The sequence below is a fragment of the Microtus oregoni genome, unplaced genomic scaffold (genome assembly GCF_018167655.1).
Source record: "Microtus oregoni isolate MIOR12 unplaced genomic scaffold, Mior012 000069F_ref0000032, whole genome shotgun sequence".
Taxonomy (NCBI): Eukaryota; Metazoa; Chordata; class Mammalia; order Rodentia; family Cricetidae; genus Microtus; species Microtus oregoni.
Window position 1 is genome coordinate 8200773 of NW_024543976.1, and position 14216 is coordinate 8214988.

The 14216-nt window shown below is 45.0% G+C and overlaps 1 protein-coding gene across 1 annotated transcript; it reads right to left on the minus strand.

Moving 5' to 3' along the window:
• Positions 1-8382: 8382 nt before the first annotated feature.
• On the minus strand, positions 8383-14005 carry LOC121440606 (testis-expressed protein 43-like). Its single transcript, XM_041641363.1, has 3 exons — positions 13809-14005; positions 11951-12152; positions 8383-8639 (listed from the first exon to the last, which is right to left on the minus strand). The coding sequence occupies exons 1-3, from the start codon at positions 13892-13894 to the stop codon at positions 8430-8432; spliced, it is 498 nt and encodes a 165-aa protein (XP_041497297.1). The 5' UTR covers positions 13895-14005; the 3' UTR covers positions 8383-8429.
• Between the last annotated feature and the right edge of the window lie 211 nt (positions 14006-14216).

The window sequence follows — 14216 nt, forward strand, 5'->3', positions numbered from 1 at the left end:
TGCACGCAGGCAAAATACCTATACACATAAAATTCACTCATTAATCTAAAAAACTGAGGAGAGGGGGCTGAGAAGGCTCAGTGGGTAAAGGTACTTGTTACCAATCCTGAACGTTCAATACCCACATGTGTTGTTGGTTGTTTACTCTTTGGGCTTTTGGAGGGGCCCAGTTCCCATATAAATCACACACAGAGGCATTCTTAATTATGAACACCTGGCCTCAGCTTGGCTCGTTTCTTGCTAGCTTTTCTTAACTTCAATTATCCCGACTATATTTTGCCTCTGAGTTTTTACTTTTTCTTCTGTGTATCTTACGTTCACTCTTACTCTGTGACTGGCAGGGTGGCTGGCGGCTGACATCCTCCTCTCGCCTTGTTTCTCCTATTTATTCTCTCTGCTTGCCAGGCCGGCCTATCCTTGTTCCTGCCTTGCTATTGGCCGTTCAGCTCTTTATTAGACCATCAGGTGTTTAGACAGGCAAAGAATCACAGCTCCACAGAGTTAAACAAATGCAACATAAACAAAAGTCATACAGCTTGCAATAATATTCCCTAACAGACGTGGTTCACAACCATCTGTAACTCCAGTTCTAGGAGATCCGAAGTACTCTTCCAGCCTCTGCAGACACTGCACACATGTGGTGCGCAGGTGTGCATGCAGGCAAAATACCATACACATAAAATATTTGAAAAAATAAAACAAAGGGGAGATGTTGCCTTGATGTCATAATACCAACTTCTTCCTTCTGTGATAAGGGCAAAGTTGAATCACAAACAACGACAGAAAATTCTTTAGTAACTGTTTCGTAAGTTGAAACATTGCTTATCAGTAATTCACTCAGCATATAACCAAGGATAGTGGCTGAAGGAAGAGCATGCTTACCTAACATACACAAGACTCGGGACTTGAGTTCTATCTCGCTGTACTACACAGACACACACAGACACACACACACGTGTTTGCACACATAGATAACAGAGTATGAACACAAACCATTGTGTAATCATTCTTTTCTCTTTTTAAGATTTATTTCTTTGCGTTATGTATACAAGGGTTCTATCTGCATGTATGCCTTCACGCCAGAAGAGGGCATCAGACCCCATTGTAGCTGGTTGTGAGCCATCGTGTGGTTGCTGGGAATTGAACTCAGGACCTCTGGAAGAGTAATCAGTGCTCTTAACCTCTGAGTAACTTCTCCAGCCCTGGACAATCATTCTTGATAAGTCCTTGAATGACGCAATGGGAAGATATTGCCGCTGGATGGAAGAAAAGGGAGACTCACAGCTGTGGCAACAGGAAGCTAAGGAGGATTGGCAGTCTAACAATTAACCGAAGATTCACAACTTGGCATTTGATAGCAAATTCAATGACGAAAGCAGGAAAACTAAGATTTCTAAAACCCAGCTTAGTAAAGTATTACAGCAAAACAAATCGGGCCTTCAAACATCCGTGTGAGTCCACTGGGGTCTGGCAGTGCGAACCAGTGGTGGTATATAGTGTCCCCAAGAATCCTAGGTGAGCTTTGGGGAAGAAAGTGGCCCCCCAAGGGAGTGGCACTATTAGGAGGTGTGGTCTTGTTGGAGGAAGTGTGGCACTGTGAGGGCGGACTTTGAGGTCTCTTTTTCCCAAGTTTCCCTCAACGTGACAGTCAGTCAACTTCTTCTTGTAGGACACGCAGCTCCAGCTCAGTCCTCTGCCTGTGCCTCCATGCTCCCCGCCATGATGATAATGGACTGAACCTCTGAAACTGTAAGCCAGCCCCCTCAATCAAATGGTTTTCTTTAGAAGAGTGGTCATGGTGTCTCTTCACAGCAATAAGGAAAAAACCCCTAAGAAAGACATGGAGATACCACGAACTTTACCAAGGCTGTGTGCGGCCGATGGCATGAAGAACAAGTGTTGCCCATTCACATTACTGTGTGACCACCATTCCCACCCCTCACTTCAACCTTTCTTGAGTGCTTTCGGGATGAAGGACGAAGATTTAACCTGAATGAGCAATCCCTTTCCCTTCCCTTCCCTTCCCTTCCCTTCCCTTCCCTTCCCTTCCCTTTCCCCTCCCCTCCCCTCCCCTCCCCTCCCCTCCTCTCCTCTCCTTTCCTCTCCTCTCCTTTCTCTGTCTTTTCTGAGACATAGTCTGAGGTAGCCTGAAGTGGATTCAGACATACTCTTTAACTAAGGATGGTCTTGAACTCATGATCCTCCTGCCTCCACCTCTCCAGTTCTGATATCACAGGTTTGTTTTTTTAAAATCTGCATTTTTAGATCCTTGATAACTTCATACATGTGTATGCAGTATCGTGGTCCTAGCCACCACCCACGTCATCCCTCTATCACCCCTTACCCTCCCAACATCGTCCCCATCCCTTCAGCTTCGTGTCTTTTTGTCAGTAATTCACTAAGTTCAGTTAGTACTGTCCATATGCGCATGGCATGTAGGCTCGTCCTCTGGGACTTGGGCAACCTACCCTTGGCCTCTTCCCCGCAAGAAACATGACTTTCCCTCAGTCGTCAGCAACTGCCATTAGCTTCTCAAGTGGAGGAAGACATAGCCCCTCTTTTTTCCGTTACGCAAGTTTTTTTTCTTTTCATTTTTTTTTGAAAATAGATTCTTCTCTTCTACAATACAACCTGACCAGTTTCCCCTCCCTTCACTCCTCCCAGCTATCCCCATGTCCTCTCTCTCCCAGATCCACTCCCCATCCAGTCTCTTCAGTTATTAAATTGCATTTTAAGTGATGCAGCAGCGCCCTCTTCTGGTCCATCTGAGGAACTAAGCACAAAGGTGGACCTCTCAGGGAAAGCTGAATGTGGAGTGGAGGGAGAGACAGTGACCCCAGGGGAGATGGCGTTTGTGTTGGATTTGGAACTGTGGCCGTGCTACAAGCCGCAACATTATATTATACATGATACAGTGATCGCTCAGCCATCTTCTCGCGAGAGACTTATCAGAACCAAGGGATCTGGTAAAGGCTAAACCAAAAAGCAAGGCTTTTTGGCGTTATTGCCTTGTGAAAAAAGTGGCTGTCCTTTGCTGTAGATTTTCCGCTGTAGTTGACTTCCTTTCTGTTACATATTTGGGAGGTCATTCCCTAGTTCAGAACAGTTTCCCACTTCCTTGTTCCTGTCTCCTAGGTAAATGCAGAGATCTACCTTCCTGCAATTATTTTTATCAGCAGGTCAGTATTTAGGGTCCAGGCAAAGAACCTCCAATTTAAGATATTCACAGATATCCAAGGACATGGACTTACTACTTGCCCAAGTTGCTGTTCAGCTTGATAACAACATACCCCAGAACTGACAATTTAGAGGCCTGGGTCCCTTCTTCTTTGTTTCGACTGCCTAAAGCAAAACTCCAGACCTAGGCTGGTTAAAACTGCAGCATCTGTTGTGTGTGCTATCTGATCAAGAGCCACCAGCTTCTCTCTGACTGTTTACGTAGGTTGCTTGGTTCCCGATTCTATGCATGCTGGGAGAAAAGAAGTGTGCGCTGATTTAAACAATCCGTGCCCTATTCATAATTTTACTGGAAATAAACCTTTTAGCTCTTTACACCACCTACAAATATAATACAGCACAATAACCATTCCCCCTAGGATTCCCTGACAATTTAATTCCTTTCTTAACTAACTTTCTCCATTAAGAATTTAATAGGATGTGTGTTAGCCAGTCCCATGAATCTGTGTGTATAAAAATTATTATCTGATTTTTTATGGGGCAAAAGAATTCTGGCCCTGGACCCTGCGAGGACTGGTGAGTTGCTGGTTTTAAGGATGTATCTGACCGGGGACATTTGTAACGGGTAGAACAAGATAGAACAAGAATGAAGAAAGAGAAAAGAAGAATATAGAATTATGGATAGACGAAAAGTGTTGTAAGCTCATTTCTTACCCCTCAGATCTTTACCCTCAGACTTTTAGCCTCCCTTAGCTCATCCAGGTGTCTTTAATTGAACCCTGAAAGGGAATCTTTTTTTTTTTTTTTTTTGGTTTTTCGAGACAGGGTTTCTCTGTGGCTTTGGAGCCTGTCCTGGAACTAGCTCTGTAGACCAGGCTGGTCTCGAACTCACAGAGATCCGCCTACCTCTGCCTCCCGAGTGCTGGGATTAAAGGCGTGCGCCACCATCGCCCGGCTCCTGAAAGGGAATCTTAAAGACTAGAACTTTAAGACTCCCACAATGACAGCAGGACAGAAGGAAGAGCATTTCCCACCAAGGAAGAGCTTCTGCTGATAAAATACACATTTGTGCTTGCCTATGCTCCCAGCACTCCTGAGTTCCAGGCTAGTGTGGGCTACAGAGTTGTTTCAAATGACATCATCACTAACATCACCAATAGCATCCCCATCACACCCAGAAGTACCAACATTGGGACCATTTTGGTGTTCTGGCTTCCAGTATTGTTTCTGTTGTTATTCCTCTCTCTCTCCCTCTCTCTCTCTCCCTCTCTCTCTCTCCCTCCCCCCCCCCTCTCTCTCTCTCTCACACACACACACACACACTACCACCACCACAACAGAAACAGGTATTAGGGCTCTATTGGGAGGGAAATCGTAACCTCAAACCATCACGAAGGAGGAAAGCATTGAAAGGAGTTGAGTATGAAATCAGGCACAGGGCGGTCTTGAAAGGGACGCTCACTGGAAAATAACTAGGTATTCACAGAATTGGAAGGAAAAGCAAATGGGACAGAATTAATTGCTTTTGTACCGTTGTGACTAACACACCGGAGAGAGCAGTATAGTGAACAAAAATGCATTTGGGCTCATGGTTTCCGAGAGTTTGGCCCTTGTCTCTTAGCCCCATGAATGCAAGCAGAACATCATAGTAGCAAGAGGTGTGGAGGACCCAGAAAGAGAAGTAAGGACTGTGGCCCAGATAAAACTTTCAAAGGCACATCCTCATGACCTACTTCCTCTAGTTAGGTACACCCTGCCCCCCGCAAAGTTTCCAGAACTTCCCAAAATAGCTCTGTCAACTGAGACCAAGTGTTTAAACATTTGCCTGTGGAGGACTGTCTTAGTCAGGGTTTACTGTGGCTGTAAAGAGACCCCATGACCATGGCAACTCATTAAGAAAACATTTAATTGAGGATGGCTCACTTAGAGTTTCAGAGGTTCAGTCTGTTAAAGTCATGATGCGGAGCAGGCAGACACGGTGCTGCAGCTGAGAGCGCTATATCTTGACTCAGAGGCAACAGGAAGTCGACTGACTGTCACCCTGAGGGAAGCTTGAGACAGAGACCTCAACGCCGCCCCGACAAGGCCACACCTCCTAATAGTGCCGCCCCCTTTGGGGGGCATGTCTTTCAAACCTCCACAAGGACATGTCAGATTCAAACTGTAACAGACAGAAAACTTGGTGTTGGAGAGTGGCTGTCTCAGGGTCAGACTTCACAGAGGGCAAAGAAGTTATTAGACTGTCCTAGTTACTCTACAGTGTGTCTCAGAGAGAGAGATTTCCAAAAAAAAAAAAAAGTTTGGACCAGATGTGGCATGCATCCTAGCACAGGAGAGGCAGAAGCAGGCCGATCTCTGTGAGTTCGAGGCCAGCCTAGGCTACACAGTGAGACTATGTCTTGGGAAAAGAAAAGAAAAGCTTAGGCTGGGGGCATAGCTCAGTGGTCGAGCACAAGCCCAGCACGGATGAGACTCTGGGTTTGATCTCCAGCGCCGAGGAAGACAGAGAAAGAACTCTTTCATGAAGCTTGCAGTTTGGAGGCTGCAAGAAAGATGGGGTAGATCCACCAGTTTGGCCCTCTAGGAAGTTGTTACGGGAGGTCCTCCCGCTCCTCCAGCCTATAGCTGCTGAGGTACCAGCCCATTGGGGCGTGGTCTCTCTCCCTTTAAAAAAGCGGCCACTTCGCTCTCCTCTCTCTCTTCACTTCCTGCTCCACTGGTGACTAGACTCCCTTCCTGGTTGCATAGAGGGCTGTTGCCTGGGACAGTGATCTGTAAGTTTTTTCCCCTTTAAATAAATACCACCCTATTAATCATAATTCCAAACTGGTGTGGCATTGTTTGTGACTTACGCCTTCAGGAAGTGGCTTCATAATCTGAACATGGCTGTCTCTTATGTATCTCTTCTAATTCCTCTCTCATTATAAGGCTGGATCGTGTCCCCAGAGTCCCACGGCCACAAGGCTTTCTCCTAATAAAGCTTGTTCTGAAGGGTTATTTGTGTCAACTTCCTTTTGCTGTCTGCCATTCTTCCTTCATTTGTAACAAGACTGTTGTGGAATTTATTTTTAAGATGTGTTACAGTCTTTTATGTTGCATTTGTTTTACTCGGTGAAGCTGTGTTACTTTTCCTGCCTAAAACACTTGATTGGTCTAATAAAGAGCTGAATGGCCAATAGCTAGGCAAGAGATGGATAGGAGGGGCTGGAAGGCAGAGAGAATAAATAGAAGAATGAGAAGAGAGAAAGGAGTGAGAGAAGAGGAGAAGGAGGCAAAGATGCCAGGGGCCAGACACCCAGCAACACAGTCAGCCACAGGGTTAGAAGGAAACAGATAAAAAGGTGAAAGTCCAGAAGCCAAAGGTAACCTGGATAATTTTAAGAAAAGCTGGCTAGACATAAGCCAAGCTGAGGCCAGGGATTCATAAGTAAGAATAAGTCTCTGTGTATTTATTTGGGATCTGGGTAGGGGCACTGTCGGATGTGAGCTTTGGCAGATGGATTCCTAGAATCCATTGTAAGTATGTTTCAAAAGTAAGAATATTGATCATGAGTTCCAGTCCGACCTGGGCTACATAGAAAGACCATGTCAAAGAGGAGGGAGAAAAAGAGTAAGGAAATCCAAAGTGTATTTCTAGGGAAGGGGGTAAAACTCAGGTGATGTGAAGGGGGAAAGAGAAGAGAGGAAGAGGAAGGGTTAAATGGAGTGGGGGGAATAGAAGGAGGAATTTGGGAAGTGATAACACGAAAAATCTTTTTAAATGCTACATGGAACCTGTGCGGGCTAGTCTTATATTAGCTTGACACAAGCTAGAGTTATCTGAAAGGAGAGAACCTCAGCTGAGAAAACGCCTCCATAAGATTTTGCTATAAGGCATTTTCTTAAGTGTGATTGATGGGAGAGGGACCAGTCCATTGAAGATGGTTCCATCCCTGGGCAGATGGTCCTGGGTCCTGTAAGAGAGCAGGATGAGCAAGTCAGGAAGAGAAAGCTTGTAAGCATCACTCCTCCATGGCCTCTACATTGGCTTCTGTCTCTGGCTTCCTGCCCTGTTTGAGTTTCTGGCTTCCTCTGGTGATGAACTATGATGTGGAAGTGTAAACCAGATAAACCCTTTCCTCTCCAACTTGCTTTTGATCATAGTGTTTCTTCTCAGCAACAGAAACCCTAAGACAGAAACCTACTGTAGAAGCTTCCTAATATAGATAAGTACATACAGAAAAGGAGTTTTAATGGAGGTACTCTATAATGGGAACAATGTCTCTGTCAGACACCATAGGATATCGAATAACAAGCCCAGTTCCAAGTGTGGGTGACCTCTTTGCAAGCTGTTGTTCAGCAAGGTCCCATAGACATCTTCCCCTAACATTACAAGCTGGTGCCTTTGTTCACGGTTCCCCTTGATGAATGTGATGGCAAAACCTTAGTGCTGGAGACATCACGTGAATCACGGGACTTGGAGAAACGGCTGGGACTGAAAGCTCCATCACAGCTGGCTAGCATTCTGAGTCCTAGGAGGGTCTATGCATGCCACCAAAGAAGAAAAGCAAGCAACAGTCTTACCCGGTTAAGAAGCCGTAAGTAGATATGCCTCCTGTTGCAACAGTGGAAAGAAGGCTACGGGAGTAACCAACCACTGCCCCCACGTTCTTACCTTGACAGCCATAGATTAGTGCATACTGCAACCCTCATCAGAGAAGCTTCTTTTTCATAGAGACCCACAATTGGTCGATATGCAGAGAATAAGACTATGGAGCTCATAGATAGGACATCCACATGATTTCTCCTTTCCCTAACACTCAGACCAAAGCAGAAGATGGGGTGGAAAGATTGTAAAAGCCAGAGGATGTCTGCTGCCAAACAGTATTTGCCAGACGAGGCAGCTTAGCTGGACTGGCAGTGGCTGGGACTGCATGCACAAGACGATAGCATGGGGCTCATCCGTTGCTCGTTATCCACCTGGGAAATCCACCACGAAGCAGTTTCCTTCCTCTCCCACCCCACCTCAGACAGCCTCAGAACTTATATTAGCCCTCTCTAAACCTTCAAAGATATCGATATTATGCTTTTGACTTAACAATCGTTAAATTAAACTTTTCGGCAAAATGCAATGAACTTAAGCACCAGAACGGCGCAAGGGCAAGAGACTGAACTACTTTATCATTTTATTACTTTTAGTAGTAATGGGGTTGGAACCCTGAACCTTTTGTGTGCTGGGCAAGCATACGGCTACCCTCCCCCAGGTCGGCACATCAGATCAGTCGCCTCCTGAAGCCATGGGAGATCACGGTGCTCTGGTATCTGGAGAGAGGCGAATGCAAAGGCATGTCGGCAATCTTTATCTCCGGAGGGCCTTTCTTCAGGACGACTTTCCGGTCTTCCCCATGGCAAAGCCGCTCACTGTAACCCCAGAACAGAGAATCTTCCAAGGGGCCAGCATAGATCCCACACGCTTCCGCTTGCTAAGAGAGAAAACACTCTGCTGAATAGTGCTGGCAGTGGCTGGGACTAATCTTCATGTTAGATTTAAAGACTTTTTCTCTTTCTCCTCCCCCACTCAGTGACTATATTAGAGTGTATTGCTAATGTGGGTGCTGAAAATTGAACACAGGTCCTCTGGAGGATCAGCCAGTGCTCTTATAGGCTCACTAGGTAGTTGGCTGGCCTGTAACTTGATATCTAAACCAGCCTGGCTTTGAACTCACAGAGATTCTCCTGCCTCTGCCTCCCAAGTGCTGGGATTAAATGCGTGTGCCACCATGTCTGGCTTTTTTCTGGCTTTTTTTTTCTGTTTAAATTTTTTAAAGATTTATTTCTTATACAATTTTCTGTCTACATGCATGCTTACAGGCCAGAAGAGGGCACCAGATCTCATTACAGATGGTTGTGAGCCACCATGTGGTTGCTGGGAGTTGAACTCAGGATCTCTGGAAGAACAGTCAGTGCTCTTAACCGCTGAGCCATCCCTCCAGCCCTTTCTTTTTAATTTTTAAATTACGTTTATGCAAGTATGTCAGCATCTAAGGCAAAGGGAAGAGCAAGCTACAGCACAGTAACTGTTACTCAGTGTGAGCATGCTATTTCATTTTATTCTTTATACTTCATTCATGGTAACTGTTTAAGGTAGAATTCTGCATACCCACACCCACGCACAGACACACAGACACAGACACACACACACAGAGTCACCGGTAATATTGTAAAAGTTGTTGGGAATACATTAACCTACAACTGTAAAAGTGAAGCATCCTTAAAAACACTAAAAAGATCCAGCTGAAGATGGCAGCTCAGTGGTAGAGTGTGCCCAGCACCACAGGGAAGCCTAATGGGTCAACCCTCACACCCAAACAAAACAACAACAACAAAAACAACACAAGGAGGAGGGGCTAATGAGATGGCTCAGGTGGTAAAGGCTCCTGCTGTCAAGTCTAATGACTGGAGTTCAGTCCCTGGGACCCACCTGGTGAACCAACCAGAGCCCCCACACACACACACTTATACATAAATGTGTGGTAGTTTTAAGGTAATTGGCCCTCATAAGCTCATAGGGGGTGACACCATTAGGAGGTGTAGCCTTATTAGAGTAGGTGTGACCTTGTTGGAGGAAGTGTGTCACTGTGGGGGTGGGCTCTGAGGTCTCCTTTGTTCAAGCTATGCTCAAAGTGGTATATAGTTAACTTCCTGTTGCCTGGAGATCAAGATGTAGGACTCTCAGCCCCTTCTCCAGCACCATGTCTGCCTCTACTCTCCCACGTCGTGCCATAATAATGGACTAAACCTCTAAAAATGTAAGCCACCTCAATTAAATGTTTTCCTTTATAAGAGTTGCTGTGGTCATGGTGTCTCTTCACAGCAACAGAAAGACAAAATAAAACATACCTTTTATAAAAGCAAGCAAGCTTTCTTTAATACATTCAGTATTTCCAATTTCAGTTCATAAAGTTTTTATCTTGTATTTCTAATAGGTGAAAAGAATAGTTAAAAGCAGTGTCTCACCATGCAATGCTATTAATTTTTTCTATTTTTTTATGTGTATTGGTGTTTTGCCTGTATATATGTCTCTGTGAGAATGTCAGATTCCCTAGAATTGGAATTACAGTTGTGATCTGCCATGTAGGTGCTGGCAGAGCCCTGGCCCTCTGGAAGAGCAGCTAGTGCTCTTAACCACACTCTCTCCAGTCTCTGCAATGCTATTCATTACGCCATCAAATTATATAAAATAGATCCCAATATTAAGACTGAAGAAAAGCCAGTCATGGTGGTACACACCTTTAATTCCAGCATTTGGGAGGGAGATCAGGTGGATCTGAGTTTGAGCCTAGCCTTGTCTATATACAAGTTCCAAGATAACCAGGAATATATAATAAGACTTTGTCTCTTTGTCTCTCTCTCTCTCTCATACACACACACACACACACACACACACACACACCCCAAAATTTAAGAAAGTCTTATTTTAATTTCTTTAGGTTTTGTTTTTTAAGTATTAGATAAAAAATATTTCAAGCTGGACAGTGGTGGTGCACACCTTTAATTCCAGTACTCAGGAGGCAGAGGTAGGTGAGACAGCTAGGGAGAAGCCCTCTCTCAAAAACAAACAAACAAAACCCAAAACCAAACCAAAAAATCCAACAAACCCCCCATATATCTCAAGGAAAATGCAACTTTTTATTTTATAGCATTATATATGAGCATTTTATATGGCAATAGTTGAGCCATGTTTTATAATTTATTTTATTCCATTTAATTATTTATAATTTCTAAGACTTTCCTGCCTTGTCAAAACACACTCTTATTCAACATTAACTATTCTATTGAAAATTTCGCCAGGCGGTGGTGGCACACGCCTTTAATCCCAGCACTTGGGAGGCAGAGGCAGGCGGATCTCTGTGAGTTCGAGACCAGCCTGGTCTACAAGAGCTAGTTCCAGGACAGGCTCCAAAACCACAGAGAAACCCTGTCTCGAAAAAAAAAAAAATTCAAATAATTTATAGTTTAATACATTCTAACTCTTTAAAGAAGTAACTTACTAGAGAGGTATGTTGGCCCATGTCTGTAATCCTAGCTCTGGAGAAACTAAGGCAGGAGGATAACCATGAGTTCAAAGCCAGCTTGGGCTATATAGTCAGTTCTAGGAGAATCTGGGCTCCAGAGTTGAAACTCAGTTTGAGAGGGGGTGGTGAGAAGTGGAAAGAACAAGAGGAAGAGAGGAGGGAGAGGGGAGGGGAGGGAAAAGAAGTGCCCTATAACGGCCAGTTTGAATTTGGAAAACATTTTCAAATTGGCTAGCAGCACCGAGGGGCAAGTCTTACCTGCAAACCTAGACCAGCCGCTTCCCTGGCGCTCTGCCTGAATATCCAGCACGGTCTCAAACGGAGCTCCTGTGCTGTAGCTTTACTACTCATGCCGACTTGCCACCCACGCCGGCTCAGCCTCCAGCACTGCCCAGGAGTGGACGAGACCTCAAATGGTGTCATGCGTCCACTTTAAGTTTGCATTTGGGTTATTTTTGTTTACAAGTATATGTGAAAATACAAAAAATGAGTTTTTTGCATTGCTATATATACCTTAGAAATTATACAAAATTGGTTCTATTTTTATTATCACATTTAGTTTGTTTAGTGGGCACATGTGTGTGCGCGCAGGCCAGAGGACAACTTGGAGGAACCAGATTTCTCCTTCCATCCTGTGGGCCCCAGGTCAGGCCTGGTGGAAAGCATCTATCTCTAACAGCCATAGGCAGACTTTAACCTGAATATTGGTGAGAAAATACCTTCAGATTCACATTCCTGAATTTCATGCTTTCTTTCCAAGGCATAACGTAACGTGTCGGGATCATGCCTTGCTTTAGTGAGAAGCGTGGCAAGTGAATCTCCTCACTCCTGAAGCTAGGAAAGGAGAAAGGGGGTTGAGTTAACTTGCCATTCCCAGTTAGCTCACGCGCACACACTCTCACTCTCTCTCTCTGCCTTGTGCTTGCTTATAAGATGTGAGCTGTTTCAGTATGCCTGCCTGCCTGCCTGCCACTATGCTCCCTGACATTGACGGTCATGGGCTAACCCTCTGAAACCATAAGCTTCTTATGAACTCCTTCTATAAGTTGCCTTGGCCATGGTGTCTCTTCACAGCAATAAAAAAGTAGCTAAGACAAAACTCAAATTTACTATGCTCTTCCATGTCCCAGACTGCTTAATAAATGGACAGAAAACCCAGGACTCACTTGAGAGTTGATAGTGGACGCCTGCAATCCCAGCTATTTGGGAAGCAGAGGCAGAGGCCTCACAAGGAATTTAAGGAGACACTACCCCAGAAGGGGGAGGAAAGACTGTATGAGTGGGGGGAGAGGGGGAGGATGGAGGACACCAGGCAAACATGGCCCATTGGCTCAACTAAGGGCTCACATGGGCTCAGCTGAAACAGCAAGCACGGGGCCAGCATGGGTCTGCACTTGGTCCTCTGCATATGCTATGGCTGTTAGCTTGGAGTTTTTTGTTTGCTTGTTTTAAATAAAGTGAATTCTTTTTAAGATTTTATTATGTAGACAGTATTCTGCCTGCAGGCCAGAAGATCTCATTACAGGTGGTTGTGAGCCACCATGTGGTTGTTGGGAACTGATTTCAGGAACTTTGGAAAAGCAACCAGTGTTCTTAACTGCTGAGCCATCTCTCCAGCTCAGGCTGGCCTCAAACTCAGAGATCTACCTGACTCTGCCTCCCGAGTGCTGGGATTAAAGGCGTGTGCCACCACAGCCCGGCTTAGCTGGGACTTTTTATGGGACTCTTTAACAGTAGGAGCAGGTCTATCTCTGACTCTTTTGCCTGCTCTTGAGACTCTTCTTCCTATTGGATTGCTTTGTCCAGGCTTGTTCATCTTGTTTTGTCCTGTTGGGCTGTCCTCTCTAGAGACCTGCTCTTTTCTTATGAGGAAACAGGAGGAAGGGAAGGTGGTGGGGGTTAGAAGGAATGGAGGAAAAGGAAATTGGTCAGAGTGTATTTATTATAAGAGAACCTATTTTTAAAAAAAAAAAAAAAAACAACAAAAAACAAAAAAAAAAAACTTAGAGGCTGCAGCAGTTAAGAGCACTTGAATGTTCTATCCTGAAGACAAGGGTTCAGTTCCCAGCTCCCACCTGGGCTGCTCACATCTGCCTATGGTTCCAGTTCCCCACAAATCTGATATCCTCTTGTAGCCTCCAAGGACATACACACCACACACACACACACATCCAAGTAATGGGTGTTTTAATTAAAAAAAAAAACAAAAAAACAAACAAAAAAAAACCCCAGAAGAATAACAATATTGAGGGGCTGCCAGGGACAAGGGATGAAAAGTAGGTGGTAGAGAGCTTACCTAGCACTCATAAGGACTGGGTCCCATCTCTACACTGCTAGGTGGTGCTCACCAGCACCTCGAGCACTCTGGAGGTAGAAGCAGACTGAGTCCAAGGCCATTCTCAGCCACCTTATATAAGGAGGTCAAAGCCAGCTTGGACTACACAAGACCCTTTCCTGGGGGTGTAATGAGGAGGCTGATGAAGCTCAATGGTAGATCACTTGCCTAGCTTGTGTGAGGCCCTACACCATCTCTACTACAAACAGCAAACCAGCAGCCCGGAACCCCAAGGTCCTCACTTATTGGCAGGCTTCGCTGCATTCCCTGCTGTACTGCTCTTGTCCAGTTTCGGCAAAGCAGGACAGGCATCTTTTTCCAAAGCCATCACTGGCAGCAATGACAAAATTCTTACCTAGAACCTCACACAGCCTAATTCTGATGAAACTGCTGCCGTTGATGTAACAATTGTCCTGCTAATGCCACAGCAACCCTTAGTAGCTAGGAGTATGCAGCTCGGAGCTATTTAAGTCTCTTTGTGAAAAACACTATCATCAATTAAAACATGATAATAGCTGGAGACATTGCGGATTTGACAAACAGGAAAGTCTGCTGACTCTCTAGAGCCTCAGGATGCAGATCAGTTGGTGGTACTAACTCGGCATGACTGAACCTTAAGTTCAGGCTTTCACACTGGAGAAACCAAGTGG